Consider the following 18,381-nt stretch of genomic DNA (forward strand, 5'->3'; position numbering starts at 1 on the left):
TTGTTTCTCACTGTCCAGTACCGTCCGGAAGTGAAAAATTAACCATCCCAACCTGAACTTGCCCCGTTTTTGTATTTTGACATAGCCCCGTTGCTGTAAGATGCCTCAAATTTTCCCAATTCTCATCTGATTGCGCTGGTTTGCAGAGGTGCACACTCATAGTCATTTCAATGAGGGGAATAGCGGATATCGCGCGCCATAACAACAGCAGAATGGTTATCCAAATAACAAAGAAGTATACAACACTCGCATTACAGCATGTGTATTCACACACATACTTGATGCTATCTACCTTTACATTAGCAACAGTAACTCAGCTGTTAGCTGCAGAGCTAATGTTAAAGCCACATTCTAAGGGTAGCAAGCTCGCTAACCATATACAGTAAAGCAACAAAATGATATAGCGTTAGTTAACTTACTTGTCCGAGGTTTGTAGCTGGACCAAGCAGAGTTAGTACTGCTCCAGAATTTTATTTCAGCATGCCAGCTTTGTATTAGCTGAAGTTGAGGAAACAGTCGTGGCTGAAATGTTTGGCGCAGACATACAAAACTTTGGGAAGTTGTGTTGGCGCATTTCCAGAGAAAATAAAATGAAGACACTGGGTCTTGAGGCTCGGATGAATGAACTGTAAAAATACTTTACTACATCCAAACTGAGTAAATGTAATGCTTAGTTCGTTTGCAAGCCATGTCTTTCGAGTATAAAAACACTTGCAAGGTAATAGCTCAGTGTCTCATGGGCGGGCCAGATTATCTGGGCGGGCAAAGCAGAGAGAGGGGAGGTAAGCTTCCTCTTTGTGACGTCACAAGGAGGAGATTTTCAAACCGAGCATTTGAGCTTTAATTTTCTCAAAGGCGGAGAAGAATACCCAGGGCTTGGTTTACACCTATCGACATTTCTAGCCACTGGGGGACCAAAAGCAGGCTGACCTTTAACAAAGTCTGAACACAACAGACAGCATTATTAGCAGTATTGAAAACAGAGTTGCATCAATCCTCCGAGTTGCTGGCCCAGAGTTGAACGTGATTCTTAAAGTGTTCCCAACGTATTTAATTTTGGTGTGACAGGCTTTGCATATCGCATGCGATGTATCCAGTTTGTGCTTCTCAGCCTGTTGGTAAAATCCCAAATGAAGTTCCATATCTCAGCTTTTAAAACACTTTTTAAGGACGATCTCACAACCACCCTCATCCATTTTGCTCTGGCAGGTATGCGAATCGCGACGAATGACGTCAGATAAATGAGACCCAGATGAGACAAGAGTCCACATGGCTCAACATTAACATTTTTTGGTGGGTTTGAAACTTACTGGCCCCAAGACAATTTTTACTGGCCCCCCCTATGTAATTTCTCATTGTTACACCAAAACCAAAGACTTATAAGTTGTGTTATTCTGTTAACATGTTTAACCATTTATTAAACACATCCTGGATATAAAAAGAACAAAAATTTATTCACATTTCTAGTGATACAAAAATAAAAAGGTAATAGTCTGCAAAACAATTGACTTTTAACCTCAAACGTGACGTGCTCTCTTCCCTGCTGACAGCCATCTCTCTGCACAACTGAAACTTCTGGTCCCTCAATGCTAATATATAAAAGCTTCCATAGCATTTCATCAGTATGATACTAAGTACCCAAGTCGACACCATTCTTCTGCTGCAGTTCAATAGAATGTTGGAACGAGGCGAACGGCTGGCCCGTCTTAATTACATGATATGCCGTTGTTATAAGTCGTGCAATAACACGATGGGCATCTACATTGAAATTCCTGACCAGCATAGTCAACAGCCTGGAAGATGGATTGTCAACCATCCGCTTAGCTGTCACGCAAACCAGGTGCTGTCTGCTACTGCTAGCATGGCTGGTCAGGTAGCCTATTGTTTTCGAAAATTGTCGGTGCCTCTGTAAAATGTAAAAATGTCCACTTTTGTCTGCTTAAGACGGGAACATACGACAAATGACACAGTGCATCTTCGTTCCATAAAAAAAGGTTGCTTCCGTTTGAGCTCGTAGCTCTACTTTGCTGCCATCTTCACTTTATTGTCTCGCGCCAGTCTCGCGCCAGTTGTTAAAACATTTATCGAGATTAGAGAATTACAATTTGACAACCACTCGTCACTCCTCAACTCTTGATTTGCCAACTGTGCGCCCCACGAGCTGCAAAGTTATTTATGCATTGAGCAGATAAAGCAGCAAAACATATGAAGGATGTAAACTTTTACAATGCACATTTTTTTTCAATCAATAATTTGCAGTGGCCCGATCGGGCCAGTGAGTTGCTAGTTTAACTGTCCCGACGTTACTTTTTACTGGCCCCGGGCCATCGTTATTGTCGAGCCCTGGGGGGGGGAGAGAGAATGAAAGGGGGAGGGCAGGAAGAGGGAGACATTCTAATGTGAATGATAATGATCAGTAATATATTGTGTCTTGGTCTCCCCCATCAGATGCCTGTGAGCTCACACTGGACCCTAACACAGCACACAGAAAACTCTCTCTGTCTGAGGAGAACAGAAAGGTGACATGGAGGAGAAAGAAGCAGCCATATCCTGATCACCCAGAGAGATTTGAGTACTATCCACAGGTGCTGTGTAGAGAGGGTCTGTCTGGGCGCTGTTACTGGGAGGCAGAGAGGAGTGGAGGATGGGTTTATATAGCAGTGACATATAAAGGAATCACCAGGGGAGGAGTGGGTGACTGTGAGCTCGGATCCAATAACAAGTCCTGGAGTCTGGAGTGTCATGATAACAGTTTCTCTGCCTGTCACAATAAGAAGAGAACTGTCATACCTGTCCCCCCCTCCAGCTCCCACAGAGTAGGAGTGTATCTGGACTGGCCGGCCAGCACTCTGTCCTTCTACACAGTCTCCTCTGACACACTGACCCACCTGCACACATTCCACAGCACATTCACTGAGCCCCTCTATCCTGGGTTCTGGGTTGGCTCCTCAGTGTCCCTGTGTCAGGTAGAATAGCCCACACACACTCTCACACACTGTGCTCACATAGATGTGATTGAAGATTGAACTGTATACAGTTGTAATTGATATCCCAGAGTGTTAGTAAATATTGGTGTGTGTTGAATGTTTGTTTTGTTTTCATTGTTGACAAACAACAATCCTCCCTTTGATCTCTGTTCCACTGAATGTGATTAACTAAATATTGTCTGACTGCCTAAATAAGGAGAAATAAAGATGTTTTATACAGGATTATAGAAGACATGCTGTGTGTTCGTAGGTGACCCAGTGGTCCTACACACACACACACACACATCAGGGCTCAACATTAAAACATTTTGGCACTGGCCCTACCGGGCAGTGCCTACCGGGCCAGGGGGTTTGAAACTTACTGGCCCCGAGACAATTTTTACTGCCCCCCCCCCCCACCCCTCAAAGTTGTAATTTATCTAATCTCTCTGCACAACTGAAACCTAATATATAAAAGCTTCCATAGCATTTCATCAGTATGATACTAAGTACCCAAGTTGACACCATTCTTCCGCTGCAGTTCAATAGTCTGGCGGAACGAGGAGAACGGCTGGCCCGTCTTAATTACGTGATATGCTGTTGTTATAAGTCGTGCAATAACACGATGGGCATCTACATTGAAATTCCTGACCAGCATAGTCAACGGCCTGGAAGATGGATTGTCAACCATCCGCTTAGCTGCCACGCAAACCAGGTGCTGTCTGCTACTGCTAGCATGGCTGGTCAGGTATTGTTTTCGAAAATTGTCGGTGCCTCTGTAAAATGTAAAAATATCCACTTTTGTCTGCTTTATACGGGGACAAACGACACAATGCATCTTCATTCCATAAAAAAAGTTGCTTCCGTTTGAGCTCGTAGCTCTACTTTGCTGCCATCTTCACTTTATTGTCTCGCGCCAGTCTCGCGCCAGTTGTTAAAAAATGTATCGAAATTAGAGAATTACAATTTGACAACCACTCGTCAATCCTCAACTCTTGATTTGCCAACTGTGCGCCCCACGAGCTGCAAAGTTATTTATGCATTTAGCAGATAAAGCAGCAAAACATATGAAGGATGTTAACTTTTACAATGCAAATTTTTTTTTCAATCAATAATTTGCAGTGGCCCGATCGGGCCAGTGAGTTGCTAGTTTAACTGTCCCAATGTTACTTTTTACTGGCCCCGGGCCATCGTCATTGTCGAGCCCTGCACATGTACACACACACACATGTACACACACACACACTATTACCCACTTGAATATACACTGTTAGGGATGGGAAGTTTTCATGTTCGACTATTAATAACGTTGAACAATTAATCGATTATTTGCTAAGGCATGACGTCACTCCCCCTTCCCCCCATGGTTTTCCCCCCACCCATCACCCCCTATGCATTAAGGTCAAACACGCACACAACAGGACTGATATTTCAAAAAAATATTAAGGAAATGCGCCATTTTGGAGTCAGCTTTATTTTTCACTGCGCATTATGCCATCAGACGGATTTACCAATCACAGGCCCATCTGTTTTTTTTTCTCATGAAAATCAACATATTCACATGTTCTCGGGTAAGACGTGTGCGAGTCAATTCACTGTCAGTCCAGCAGCTGAAAAAACTTGTTCAGACGGAACGGAGGTCGCAGGTGTACTTGGATTGCACTGTGCCAATTTATCTTGGGTATCTTTCTGAGTAGTTTTTCCACCAGTCTGTGGGATTTGAATCCAGGGGAGGTGGCTGGTCATTGAGGTAGCTAAAATGTTGTCTCTACCACCACCTCCTCTCTACCCACCACCTCCTCTCTACCACCACCTCCTCTCTACCCACCACCTCCTCTCTACCACCACCTCCTCTCTACCACCACCTCCTCTCTACCACCACCTCCTCTCTACCCACCACCTCCTCTCTACCAACACCTCCTCTCTACCACCACCTCCTCTCTACCACCACCTCCTCTCTACCCACCACCTCCTCTCTACCACCACCTCCTCTCTATCACCACCTCCTCTCTACCACCACCTCCTCTCTACCACCACCTCCTCTCTACCACCACCTCCTCTAACTCACTGTGAGTGATAAAGACGGGTGTTTGTAGGGGCGGGGGTGTAACTCCTTCTACCTTGGATCCTCTCTTCCTCTCCTCTTCCTGGTTCTGACCATTCACTCATTTCCATCCCTTCAGCGCTCTGTGTCTGGAGGACAAAGGCTTTTTCACAGGACGACAACAGAAGGATTGTTATCTGATGTGACCTCCACCTTTCTGTGTGTCACCATGTATTTAACATCAATATGGTGTGCAGAAGTCTAAACCAGTGTCCATGCACTAAAGCCAGATCCAGGGCGTTCCTCTCACTGACACACTGGAAGTGAGGGACCTCTGAGACTAAAGATCCACAATGTCCTCTCCACACCACTGGGGGGCGACATTCCTCAGAGGCTGAGAGCAGCAAGAGAGCCAGACAGAGACATGCAGCTGTGGAGGAACCTGAGCAGAGAAGAAGAGCTCCAGTCACAGCCCCGCTCTGCTGAGCCACCAGAGCCTCTCTCTGTGTTGAGGAGACACTCGTCATGGTGGACAAACACAGTGGTTCCCAGAGACAGAGCCCAGGTACTGGAGAAGCTCCCCTCTGCACATCAGGACATTCATCACTCCCTAGCCAAGAGGGATGGAGCACATGAGGTCAGGGGATGGATCAACTTGGTGGAAGGCTGTGTGCAAGTGAGCCAGTGTGTTGTTTTGTTGTGTGTGTGTGTGTGTGTGTGTGTATGTGCATATATGCATGTGTGTGTGTGTGTGTGGTCTTGTGTGCACCAGTGTTGTTGTGCTTTAATATGAAACAGTCATGCAGTCAGTCCCCATGACCAGACACTAGGTGTGTTCGACTTCATGCAGCAACGGCGGCGCCGACAGTTGGCTGCAGCCGGCTGCCTTGAAGCTGAGAATGCCATTGGCTGCTTCAAGTCAGCCGGGCTGCAGGCGGCTGCAGGCGACGCCGGTGCTGCATGAAGTCGAACACACCTACTGCTCCATGTCTGTATACAGGTCACATGACCAGACACTGCTACCATGTCTGTATACAGGTCACATGACCAGACACTGCTACCATGTCTGTATACAGGTCACATGACCAGACACTGCTACCAGGTCTGTATACAGGTCACATGACCAGACACTGCTACCAGGTCTGTATACAGGTCACATGACCACACACTGCTACCATGTCTGATTCTAGAGCTACACAGCCTCCAGTCCTCTCTTGTATCCCTCTGTAGAATGACAGAGGGTTAGACAGTTTCTTTATTGTTCTCTGTAGTTTTTCATGAACAATCTCCCACATCAGATCTCATGTAACTCATGTCTACACATAATACATGATGTCGTCTTTTTTGACTTTACTATCTCACCGTCGTAAAAGCCTTGAAGTCACAATGCTAAAGAGAGAACAATATCTTCACATGACTCCCTCCACTCCACCCCCATCCTTAATGTGAATTGAATCGCCATTGTGTGTGAAATGAATCGCCATCCAGTCAGAGCCACACACAACAGTAGGGAGATGTCACACACCAAAGGCCAGCTTTACCCTTTTAGAAGCATCTTCAAATCTTGTTTTCAACCAACTTAGGAGAGCAAACAGGAGCGCAGCGGCCCTGGGCGTCCACACACTGGGTGAGGAGGATGGAGGAGATGCAGGCGGCGTCCTCGCCCAGCAGATGGACGTGGGGTTTAGGATGGAAGAAGGGGGGTCAGATGGCTGAGCGGTTAGGGAATCGGGCTATTCATCAGAAGGTTGCCGGTTCAATTCCTGGCCGTGCAATATGACCTTGTGTCCTTGGGCAAGGCACTTCACCCTACTTTGCCTCGGGAGCAATTTCCCTGTACTTAATGTAAGTCGCTCTGGATAAGAGCGTCTGCTAAATGACTACATGGAAATGAATGAAGAAAGAAGAAACCCAAAGTGGGGAGAAAGAGCCCAGGAGGAACTGGAAAGAGCCGACTGCTGAAAGAAGATGGAAGGAGGTTTGAAACCGAGGGAGGAGGAGCAGGGAGGCAGAGCTCCCCCAGAGTGGTCAGCTCAGTGTTGTCAGGGCAGGAGGGGCTCCCTGCTGGGTGGGAGGAGATCCAGGAGTCTCAGAGAGAGCACATTCCTCCTGCTGACTCCCTCCATGATAACTCACTGCTGTGGGGAGGGGGAGAGAGCGCTGTTTGAAGTGACCAAAATGCAGTGGCACCTTGACTCTTTAGTGAGCAATTTCAACCCTGATACAGTAGTGTCAGTAGGTCTATGCTGGGAACACGGAAGTATGTTAAATCAATAGTAGAATAGTTATGGCATTTTATGACATGGATCAAAGGGGTTGTGCTCTATATAAACTTCACATTCTATAAAACACGTAATGAAAAACAATTAGCAGTCACAGCATTTAGAAATGGTGTGCTAATCTGCTCCCTACTTCTTTATGCTTCAGGTGTGCATCAGTGGCCCCCTAGTGGATCACTGGTGGAACTGCAGGTGAGTGCTGCCTCTAGCCAAGCATCAACAGTACATAGTTCTGCTGCTCTAAGGAGGGACACAAGAGTTCTCCAGAGAAGTCATGTTTAAAAAATGTTAAAATGAATCCATCTCTATCTGGTCTTGATGCAGATTGATCAATTTTCAAATAACCAACCCCCATCTTATCATACATAAAAGAGTTCAGGTAAAACAATAGTTGTTCACACCATGGACTGTATATGGTTCACACACACCCACAGATATTGCAAACACAAACATGGAAATGAAAAACATTTACCTGTATCATGGCTACAATGTAGCAATACCTTTCATACCTCATAAAACCAGACTTTCCAATATGACCAACTTGAGTAGAACTGGGCATTTATTAATGAAACACACAAACAGGTTAAATAATGTTTTTCCTCAAACTGCTCACCAGGGTACAGGATATCTCTAGGCCTGGAGTGACAGCCCTCCCCTTCCCTGTGCGACCATGCTGCCCAGGACTGGTGGGTGGGATGCTGGGGGCTCATCAGGACTGGTGGGTGGGATGCTGGGGGCTCATCAGGACTGGTGGGTGGGATGCTGGGGGCTCATCAGGACTGGTGGGTGGGATGCTGGGGGCTCATAAGAACTGGTGGGTGGGATGCTGGGGGCTCATCTGGACTGGTGGGTGGGATGCTGGGGGCTCATCAGGACTGGTGGGTGGGATGCTGGGGGCTCATAAGAACTGGTGGGTGGGATGCTGGGGGCTCATCAGGACTGGTGGGTGGGATGCTGGGGGCTCATCTGGACTGGTGGGTGGGATGCTGGGGGCTCATCAGGACTGGTGGGTGGGATGCTGGGGGCTCATCTGGACTGGTGGGTGGGATGCTGGGGGCTCATCTGGACTGGTGGGTGGGATGCTGGGGGCTCATCAGGACTGGTGGGTGGGATGCTGGGGGCTCATCTGGACTGGTGGGTGGGATGCTGGGGGCTCATTAGGACTGGTGGGTGGGATGCTGGGGGCTCATCTGGACTGGTGGGTGGGATGCTGGGGGCTCATCAGGACTGGTGGGTGGGATGCTGGGGGCTCATCAGGACTGGTGGGTGGGATGCTGGGGGCTCATCAGGACTCAGTGGACACACCTGGACCCAGGAAGGCTTGAGGCTTCAAGTGTCTGTGCCAGAGTCCATGAGCTCTTTGGAGAGAGATGCAGGGAACAAGGGAGGAGAGGAGGAGGAGGAGGAGAGGAAGAGGAGGGTGGGGAGGAGGAGGGAGGGAGAGGAGGGAGGAGAGGAGAGGAGGGTAGGGGGGAGGGGGAGGGTGTGAAGGAGGAGGAGGAGAGGAAGAGGAGGGTGGGGAGGAGGAGGGAGGAAGAGGAGGAGGGAGGGAGAGGAGGGTGGGGGGGAGGGTGTGAAGAAGGAGGAGGGTGGGTAGGAAGAGGAGTTGGAGGAGGGTGTGGAGGAAACGTGTCACCAGTGTGACACAGTCACCTGTGGTATCCCAGCTTGTCAGTCTTGTGTTTGTTATTGTTGGTCTCCTCCCCTTTGTGTGTCTCCTTTCTTCATGTGGTCAGCTACTCTGTCAGTTGAGTTCTCTGTGGTGGTGATCCTTCAGTCAGCTACTCTGTCAGTAGAGTTCTCTGTGGTGGTGAACCTTCAGTCAGCTACTCTGTCAGTAGAGTTCTCTGTGGTGGTGATCCTTCAGTCAGCTACTCTGTCAGTAGAGTTCTCTGTGGTGGTGAACCTTCAGTCAGCTACTCTGTCAGTAGAGTTCTCTGTGGTGGTGAACCTTCAGTCAGCTACTCTGTCAGTAGAGTTCTCTGTGGTGGTGAACCTTCAGTCAGCTACTCTGTCAGTAGAGTTCTCTGTGGTGGTGAACCTTCAGTCAGCAGATCAGTTGGTTTGGTTGGTCCTCAGGTTCATATTTATTGTGATTATTGATGTATTTGATCAGACATGTTATTGTGCTTTTCTTGAGTTTCTCTTTGTTTCAGCAATGTACAGCTCCTTTACATGTGCAAATATTGTCCCTTCAAAGTGAGATACCTTTTGAGCACTATAAAATTAAGAAAGATATTAACAGGATATTTACCTCATACATGTAAGGACTAAAACCCTCCGTCAGGAAGGAACTGTCCCTACAATAAGACAGGTGAATGATATCAGCAGTAATTGGTTTCTGCTCACCAGGTGAACCGAGGAAGCCGACATGAAGGCTTGTGAGTCTCCTGAGCGTGGAGTCTGGAGTTTGGTTGAACAGGAGAACATGAGTTTGGGTCTTCTCGTCTCTTTACCTTAAACTTTAGTTTATGGTCAACCGGTGTATGGTCAAACAACTATTGTTGCCTCAAGACGATTGAATAAAACGTATGGTTACATGGCTTGCTTCTATGTGTGCTCAGTGTCAATGCAGACTGCCTTCATTTTACAGTTGATAAACCTCAGGATCGCCTCTGAAGCATTAGCCTCTCCAGTGACTTGTACTGCTACCTAGCATGTTCCTGACAGCAGCAGAACTATGTTCTGTACCAGCTTGGCTGGAGGCAGCACGATCACCTGCAGTTCCACCAGCAATCCACTAGGGGGCAGACCACACACGCACAGCTAATGCACAAACCATCAGGGAGCATATTGAATCACCATCGTCAAACACATTGACTTCTAGTTTGTTCTTAATTATGTTTTTTATAGACTGTAAAGTCTATCTAGATTGCAACACTTTTGAACCACGTCACACAATGCCATAACTTTTATCATGTTGATTTCACATATGAATATATCAAGGTTGAAATGGCTCGCTGCTAAAAGAGTCAAGTTGACACTTCATTTTGGTAGCTCTAATCTGCTACAGCACAACAGCGCTCTCCCTCCTCCCCACACCAGTGACCATGCTCATGGCCCGGGCCCTTCCGGAACAGCACAGGTTTTTCCTGGAGCTGCTATCCGGAGCAATGAGAGTGATGTATAAGACCCCATTGATATGTTCACACGATGGAACTTTGATCACCACTGGGTCTTCTGAGCCCTCTTGCTGCTTTCCCATGACCATCCTCCTGCCTCCTTAGAGGTCAAACCGTCTACGACACAGACCTAATGGACAGCCCCTGTGTTCCTGTGAAAGTCGCTTCTTTCACCCTCTTCAGGAAGGTTGACGCGGGCATGTGTTGTCCTGACGGCCTGTGGCCCACAATGACCACTTTGAGAGTGTCAAGGTCATTGTGGGCCACCACTGCTACCACTTTGAGAGCGTCAAGGTCATGCTCATGGCCCAGGCCCTTCTGGAACAGCACAGGGTTTCCCTGGAGCTGTTTGGCTGTGACCACTAGCTGACATCCACAATGTCCACAAAACAACAAACCTACAATGGAAGCGGGTCTTAATTTCACCAGATCTTTCTTTCAACACAGGCACCCTGGTGTTCACATACAAGATGTACTTTGCCTAAAACCTGCAGTAGACATGTTATGTTCTGTTACCTCTGATCTGTCTCAAGCCTCCTTCATGCTGTTTCTCTGTCCCCTGCCTCTGGCTCTCTTATGGAATGCTCTGCAGGGTTCTAAGGTGCTTGGGTTTGTGTGTCTTTTTCATTGAAGGATTGAACCACATGGAGAGTCTAAAAGGGCTTCTGGTCAGCTGCATTGTGCGCCGTGTTACAAAACATTTACATTGAAATGATGCCACATTTGAACTTTAATGTTCAAATGTTTGAATGCTGTACTTAAATTGTTTGGACCCTAGTGTAGCAGACACTATATATTTTCATTTTTATGTATATGTATTTGTATATTTGTAAATCAAAATAATGAACACTGACAAACACGCCATTTTCAGTAAATCCCCATAAAGAAAAAGTCAACCACAAAAAAAGACATGGCTTCAAATCATATTTTATTTTGTGCTCAGGCTCTGTGATGAACACAGGTTCTGTCCAAGGGGTCCATATTGATGATATTGCCTGGTCCTCAGGTCCCTCTCACTGTTGGGGAGCCTCTCTAGTCCTCCTCTTCTGAGGAGGCAGAGCAGCAGGTAAAGAGCTTCCTCATTCGACGGAGGAATCCTCTCATCCCCCCCCTTATCTCCTCCCCTCCATCCTTCTCCTGCTGTCCGCCCACTGAGGAAGAAAACCTGCATTAACACTGTATCTGCATGTTCTCCACACAGCTTCCTGGTATATCTGAGAAGTGTGTATGTAGTAGAACGTGTGCATGTAGCTTCCTGGTAGCTGAGAAGGTACTCACCAATGCAGCTCTCCTGATCCACGTCAGCTGGGACCTCACTGGTCTGTGAACAGACAATACTAAGCATGTAAGACCATAAACTATACTGTAGAGCAATGGCATCAACTTCCAAACTGAAGTATATTTATACCACATGTGCAATGGTAATATTCAGTCTGATGAAACTTGTCAACAAAAGAATGATGTCATGTTCACACCATGAGGAGTCTTGGAGCCTCCTGAGGGAAGAAACCATGGATGCTCAGCAGTGGCTCATCTTCTAGAAGCAACAGCATCTTGGCAGAAGCTCCATCCTGGGTCTTGCTGCTGGTGAGGCCAGCCTCTAGATCCAGGGTCTTGGTACTGGTGAGGCCAGCTTCTAGGGCCACTGTCTTGCTGCTTGTGAGGCCAGCCTCTAGATCCAGGGTCTTGTTTCTGGTGAGGCCAGCTTCTAGATCCAGGGTCTTGGTGCTGGTGAGGCCAGCCTCTAGATCCAGGGTCTTGGTGCTGGTGAGGCCAGCTTCTATGGCCAGGGTTTTGGTGCTGGTGAGGCCAGCCTCTAGATCCAAGGTCTTGGTGCTGGTGAGGCCAGCCTCTAGATCCAAGGTCTTGGTGCTGGTGAGGCCAGCCTCTAGATCCAGGGTTTTGGTGCTGGTGAGGCCAGCTTCTAGGGCCACGGTCTTGGTGCTGGTGAGGCCAGCTTCTATGGCCAGGGTTTTGGTGCTGGTGAGGCCAGCCTCTAGATCCAGGGTCTTGGTGCTGGTGAGGCCAGCATCTAGATCCAGGGTCTTGGTGCTCATGAGGCCAGCCTCTAGACCCAGGGTTTTGGTGCTGGTGAGGCCAGCTTCTAAGGCCAAGGTCTTGGTGCTGGTGAGGCCAGCCTCTAGATCCAGGGTCTTGGTGCTGGTGAGGCCAGCCTCTAGATCCAGGGTCTTGGTGCTGGTGAGGCCAGCCTCTAGATCTGGGGTCTTGTTTCTGGTGAGGCCAGCCTCTAGATCCAGGGTCTTGGTGCTGTTGAGGCCAGCTTCTAGGGCCAGGGTCTTGGTGCTGGTGAGGCCAGCTTCTAAGGCCAAGGTCTTGGTGCTGGTGAGGCCAGCCTCTAGATCCAGGGTCTTGGTGCTGGTGAGGCCAGCTTCTATGGCCAGGGTCTTGGTGCTGGTGAGGCCAGCCTCTAGATCCAGGGTCTTGGTGCTGGTGAGGCCAGCTTCTAGATCCAGGGTCTTGGTGCTGGTGAGGCCAGCTTCTATGGCCAGGGTTTTGGTGCTGGTGAGGCCAGCCTCTAGATCCAAGGTCTTGGTGCTGGTGAGGCCAGCCTCTAGATCCAAGGTCTTGGTGCTGGTGAGGCCAGCCTCTAGATCCAGGGTTTTGGTGCTGGTGAGGCCAGCTTCTAGGGCCACGGTCTTGGTGCTGGTGAGGCCAGCTTCTATGGCCAGGGTTTTGGTGCTGGTGAGGCCAGCCTCTAGATCCAGGGTCTTGGTGCTGGTGAGGCCAGCATCTAGATCCAGGGTCTTGGTGCTCATGAGGCCAGCCTCTAGACCCAGGGTTTTGGTGCTGGTGAGGCCAGCTTCTAAGGCCAAGGTCTTGGTGCTGGTGAGGCCAGCCTCTAGATCCAGGGTCTTGGTGCTGGTGAGGCCAGCCTCTAGATCCAGGGTCTTGGTGCTGGTGAGGCCAGCCTCTAGATCTGGGGTCTTGTTTCTGGTGAGGCCAGCCTCTAGATCCAGGGTCTTGGTGCTGTTGAGGCCAGCTTCTAGGGCCAGGGTCTTGGTGCTGGTGAGGCCAGCTTCTAAGGCCAAGGTCTTGGTGCTGGTGAGGCCAGCCTCTAGATCCAGGGTCTTGGTGCTGGTGAGGCCAGCTTCTATGGCCAGGGTCTTGGTGCTGGTGAGGCCAGCCTCTAGATCCAGGGTCTTGGTGCTGGTGAGGCCAGCTTCTAGATCCAGGGTCTTGGTGCGGGCGAGGCCAGCCTCTAGATCTAGGGTCTTGGTGCTGGTGAGGCCAGCCTCTAGATCTAGGGTCTTGGTGCTGGTGAGGCCAGCCTCTAGATCCAGGGTCTTGGTGCTGGTGAGGCCAGCCTCTAGATCCAGGGTTGTGGTGCTGGTAAGGCCAGCTTCTAGGGCCAGGGTCTTGGTGCTGGTGAGGCCAGCTTCTAAGGCCAAGGTCTTGGTGCTGGTGAGGCCAGCCTCTAGATCCAGGGTCTTGGTGCTGGTGAGGCCAGTTTCTAGGGCCAAAGTCTTGGTGCTGGTGAGGCCAGCCTCTAGATCCAGGGTCTTGGTGCTGATGAGGCCAGCTTCTAGATCCAGGGTCTTGGTGCGGGCGAGGCCAGTCTCTAGATCTAGGGTCTTGGTGCTGGTGAGGCCAGCCTCTAGATCTAGGGTCTTGGTGCTGGTGAGGCCAGCCTCTAGATCCAGGGTCTTGGTGCTGGTGAGGCCAGCCTCTAGATCCAGGGTTGTGGTGCTGGTAAGGCCAGCCTCTAGGGCCAAGATCTTGGTGTTGGTGAGGCCAGCCTCTAGATCCAGGGTCTTGGTGCTGGTGAGACCAGCTTGTAGGGCCAGGGTCTTGGTGCTGGTGAGGCCAGCCTCTAGGGCCAGCTTTGAGGCCTTGCCTCTTTCCAGCTTCCCCTCAGCAGCATGAGCCTCAGCCTCCCTTAGGGTGAGTTTGAGGCCAGACTCAGCCAGAGAAGCTGTGGACAGCTGAGATGCAGTCAGATGTCTGGTCTGACTGGTCTTCATGTCTCCTCCATCACTGGCCAGGGCCTTGATGTCCTTCTGGTCCTGGATGATGGCCTTGATGGTGAGGCCTTTCTCCATTGAGGCAGACCAAGACTGGAGGGAGAATTAAGGTTCAGTTGCCATTGAAAACAATCTCCCATTTGGTCACGATTACCCTGAACCCAAAGCCAACTATGAATCAATCTGCTTTCTTCACCTTTTCTGCCTGGGGATCAGTGGCCACGGTGATGCTCTCCTTGATGCTGAAGGAGCTCTCAGCACCTGGCTTGTTATGACCCTGTTGATAGACAGTTCAAACAGTGAGACTAAGTTTAAGAGCTAGTTTATGCCCACCTGTTCTGGAGCTGTCGTGAGAGAAACGTGAAATGTGAGTGATTTTGACATCTATAAGCTGCAGACTGAAAACACAATGACCTTGTTCCCCCTTGCCAACTCATCGACCACCTTCCTGGTTGCCTCCAGAGCATGCAGGTTATAGCTGTCATTCAGCAGGCAGAAAGTGGTAGACTCCACCTCAAACCTGTCAAAGACAGCCTTCACCACATCCCGGGCCAGAGCTGAGGTGATGAACACAATCTTGTGCATCGGGACGTCCCAGTACGGAGCCAGGACAGAGGTGACGGTGTCCTTCAGCAGCCACCGGATCTCCTCCATGGCGGCCTTGGCCCTCAGCCCGTCTACGGAGGTCCAGGTGGTTCCTCCCTGTGTACCTCCACCCAGCAGGTGGCGGAAGGTGATGGTGACCAGCCTGGGGGTGAGCTCTCCAGTTTCCTGCAGGAGACTGGGAGCTCCGGGGACCTCAGAGGTGGAGTGAGAGGGCATCAGGCTGTGAGGAAGGCCAGAGAGCAGATGTCGGACCTCTGTCTCTACAGACGGTCTGAACATCTTCATGCTCCTACGAAGTCCCTCCATGGTGACCTTCACCAGAGAAAAATATAAGAGAGTTAGAGAGAGACAGAGAGAGAGAAAGAGAGAGAGATAGAGAGAAAGAGAGAAAGAGACAGCGCGAGGAAAGAGAGAGAGAGGGAGGGAGGGAAAGAGAGAGAGAGAGAGAGTTTTCAGTCAGGGAAATAAAGGAAATCCTTTGTTCCAGAATGTGAAGTACTGTTTCTCTACACCAGGTTGTTGTCACGTACCTTTCTGCCAAACAGCCCAGAGAGACGACACTCCTTCTCGGTCTCTCTAAGAATCTCCTGCTGGATCTTCAGAAGCTGGTCGCGTCTCTTCATATACCAGACCTGAGTACAGAAACACCATCAAAAGATCAATTCTGTGCAATCACACACTAACACCTTGAATACATTAATGTAACTTGCACTGTTACTGTCTTCAATATAGAGACCGTAATACAAGTCTTTGGTTCTCTGGGAGTTTGTACTGTGAACAAGGTCCACTATGAAGCTCTTACCCTTATGGCAGTCAGCTGTCGCAAGTCTTGATTGCAGGCCCGACACCTTCAAAATAGAAGAAATAAAGAGCAAACCATCACTTTTTGAATGACAATTGTTCTTTCTCTCTCTCCCTCCCTCTCTCTCTCTCTATCTATCTCTCTCTATCTCTCTCATACACACACATTCACACACAACAATCACATATACACATATGTGCACAGACATGTATTTTGTAACTCCCGAGAGAAAGACTAAGCCTGTCTCACTTGCTGATGAAACATTCTTCCCCAAAGAGCCACTTGGTGATGTCCTTCAGAGTAACAGAGGATGGAACCGCTCCTTGCTCCAGTAAGGACATGAACTGCCTCATGGTTGTTTTCTGGGAGACAGTTGTGTCAATGTATATGCCAGTCATCATATATAATGCCACTGTCGTGAAGCACAGTGATATTGTTGCATTTGGTTCTGGTTTATCACCAAAATCTTACCTCATCCAGACATTCTGGTGGTGTCAAAAAGTTATACAGCTCAGTGAACTTCACAGGAGCATGTGGATCAATGGTGGGAAGTTCCCAATTCATGGCTGCAGGTCTGTGTGGAGAGAAACATTTGTATCAAGACTACAGGGAGTAACATTGGCATGCAGGTTTGGTAATATTATGTTTTTATATCTAATTATTTGTGTTGAAATATTGTTTTTGAGGACAAAAAAACACACTACATGAGACTGGTCTCCTGTTGAGACACCAAAAGTCATGAATAGGCCTATACAGTTTGAACATAGTACATTGTTTTGTACATACTGTAGGCAATAACCTTCTTAGGCGTTAACTTACCTCGCAGTGAATGAGGAATTTGTTGGTTTGTCTTTCGTCTTGTGTGTAATTGTAATTGTAAAGAGGCAGTGCTTGTCTTGTGTTGATGATTTCTGCTGTGTTTGGTACATCATATTCATGGTAACTTTAGAATGGAATGTTCGACACTGTGATTCATTCATTGTGACAATGGTTTGGAATTCCATCAAACGAGTTTGATCTTCTTGGGATTGTCATGGATACAAATAAATAAATACAACATTTTAGCTCCCTAATAGGTCAATCTTTTATTGAGTTAATGTTAAAAATCACAATATTTACCAAGATCTTTTGAATTCTTATTGCTATTCAAAAACATGCATGTCACAATAATCGCTATTCCAAGAAATTCCCCAAAACAAAATGTACATTATGTAAATAATCATCAAGATTTTACTGCTAACTAAACTGTCATCCATCATGGGGAATCAAACATAGTTTTTAACAAATTAAATGTGACAAAAGACTGTTGGTGTGATAGATTGATTTTGTGGTTGATTTATTTTATTTTGGAAGCTATTTTGGAATCAATAAGTTCAATAGGTATTAAAAACAGTCAAAGGGGCATAAAATGGAAATTCATTTATATACAGTGTTAATCTATGATCGACTTGTTGAGCCTTTGAGAGCTGTGATTGTTTAGTCATGCCTGCAGAGGCCGGTAGGGGGAGCTTTCGGCCACAATGCCTCATTCTCAATGAAGCTGCCAGAAGAAATGCAGCGTGTCCAAGCATCTTTATTGATATCTCCCCTTTTCAGGTACAACATGAGTATTTGTGCTCTTGAACTTTAGAATATGTTGGATAAATTGTTTTGTTTATGTTTTATTAACATGCCAATGTGTGTGATAAAGAGGGGGGGGGGGGTCTAACTCACTGTGAGGGATAAAGAGGGGTGTTGGTAGGGGGGGGGGGGGTCTAACTCACTGTGAGTGATAAAGAGGGGTGTTGGTAGGGGGGGGGGGTCTAACTCACTGTGAGTGATAAAGAGGGGTGTTGGTAGGGGGGGGGGGGGGGGTCTCACTCACTGTGAGTGATAAAGAGGGGTGTTGGGAGGGGGGGTCTGACTCCAGCACTCAGAAACTCCTCCAGGCTCCTGCACTGTGTTGTGTCTATCTGATGACTCTAAGAGCGTGGAGGGTGGTGTTGTCACTCAGGGACTCCCTCAGATCAAGGAGGTGGCAGCATCACCACTCTCAGTCAGGTATCTGCACCCCAGTCCTGGTAGCCAATCACAGCACTTCTCTCCAGTTGTCAGACATGTCTCCCCTCCTCTCCTGTGGCTGTGTCTCTGGACTTCTCTCCAGTGGCCCTGGTCCCAAGTGTCCCCAGCTGGGGAGCTCAGTGGTGGTAATCAGGGAATGAGCTGGGAGAGCTTGGAGAGGAGTGCAGCAGGGGTGCTGTCCATGGTGCTGCTGTCTGATGGCAGGTCACTTCCTGCTGTAGAGACCAGGGCTGCTGTCTGATGGCAGGTCTCTTCCTGCTGTAGAGACCAGGGCTGCTGCCTAATGGCAGGTCTCTTCCTGCTGTAGAGACCAGGGCTGCTGTCTGATGGCAGGTCTCTTCCTGCTGCAGAGACCAGGGCTGCTGTCTGATGGCAGGTCACTTCCTGCTATAGAGACCAGGGCTTCTGTCTGATGGCAGGTCACTTCCTGCTGTAGAGACCAGGGCTGCTGTCTGATGGCAGGTCACTTCCTGCTGTAGAGACCAGGGCTGCTGTCTGATGGCAGGTCACTTCCTGCT

At 48.6% G+C, this 18,381-nt stretch overlaps 3 protein-coding genes and 1 pseudogene across 3 annotated transcripts in view; 2 read left to right on the plus strand and 2 right to left on the minus strand.

Moving 5' to 3' along the window:
• LOC146219453 (NACHT, LRR and PYD domains-containing protein 12-like) overlaps positions 1–3,203 on the plus strand; it is a 120,974-nt gene extending 117,771 nt beyond the window's left edge. The window contains 1 exon segment of the mRNA XM_084694358.1: positions 2,449–3,203. Coding sequence (XP_084550484.1) covers positions 2,449–2,975 — 527 coding nt within the window. The 3' untranslated portion in view covers positions 2,976–3,203.
• A 7,289-nt stretch (positions 3,204–10,492) lies between these two features.
• LOC146219456 (hemopexin pseudogene) lies at positions 10,493–10,777 on the plus strand (annotated as a pseudogene).
• A 666-nt stretch (positions 10,778–11,443) lies between these two features.
• LOC146219457 (uncharacterized) lies at positions 11,444–14,692 on the minus strand. Its single transcript, XM_084695263.1, has 3 exons — positions 14,591–14,692; positions 13,869–14,487; positions 11,444–11,562 (listed from the first exon to the last, which is right to left on the minus strand). Exons 2-3 carry the CDS (start codon positions 14,470–14,472, stop codon positions 11,444–11,446), a joined length of 723 nt encoding a protein of 240 aa, XP_084551389.1. The 5' UTR covers positions 14,473–14,487; positions 14,591–14,692.
• Positions 14,693–14,754: 62 nt separating this feature from the next.
• On the minus strand, positions 14,755–16,782 carry LOC146219458 (uncharacterized). Its single transcript, XM_084694360.1, has 6 exons — positions 16,622–16,782; positions 16,274–16,376; positions 16,052–16,164; positions 15,803–15,848; positions 15,531–15,632; positions 14,755–15,312 (listed from the first exon to the last, which is right to left on the minus strand). Exons 1-6 carry the CDS (start codon positions 16,780–16,782, stop codon positions 14,779–14,781), a joined length of 1,059 nt encoding a protein of 352 aa, XP_084550486.1. The 3' UTR covers positions 14,755–14,778.
• Positions 16,783–18,381: the final 1,599 nt, after the last annotated feature.

This window comes from Hypomesus nipponensis, chromosome 28 (assembly GCF_054491055.1).
Source record: "Hypomesus nipponensis isolate SF chromosome 28, ASM5449105v1, whole genome shotgun sequence".
In the NCBI taxonomy this organism is placed as follows: Eukaryota; Metazoa; Chordata; class Actinopteri; order Osmeriformes; family Osmeridae; genus Hypomesus; species Hypomesus nipponensis.

Excerpts from the sequence above, each read along its gene's own strand:
- LOC146219457 (XM_084695263.1), bottom strand. The coding sequence starts at position 14,472 with ATGGAGAAAGGCCTCACCATCAAGGCCATCATCCAGGACCAGAAGGAC. Across the intron at positions 11,563-13,868 it reads CCTAGAAACTGGCCTCACCA|TGGGCGGACAGCAGGAGAAG; the intron begins GCACCAAGACCC and ends TTTCTTCCTCAG.
- LOC146219458 (XM_084694360.1), bottom strand. The coding sequence starts at position 16,782 with ATGAATGAATCACAGTGTCGAACATTCCATTCTAAAGTTACCATGAAT. Across the intron at positions 16,165-16,273 it reads CACCAGAATGTCTGGATGAG|AAAACAACCATGAGGCAGTT; the intron begins GTAAGATTTTGG and ends ACTGTCTCCCAG. Across the intron at positions 15,849-16,051 it reads GAAGAATGTTTCATCAGCAA|GTGTCGGGCCTGCAATCAAG; the intron begins GTGAGACAGGCT and ends TCTATTTTGAAG.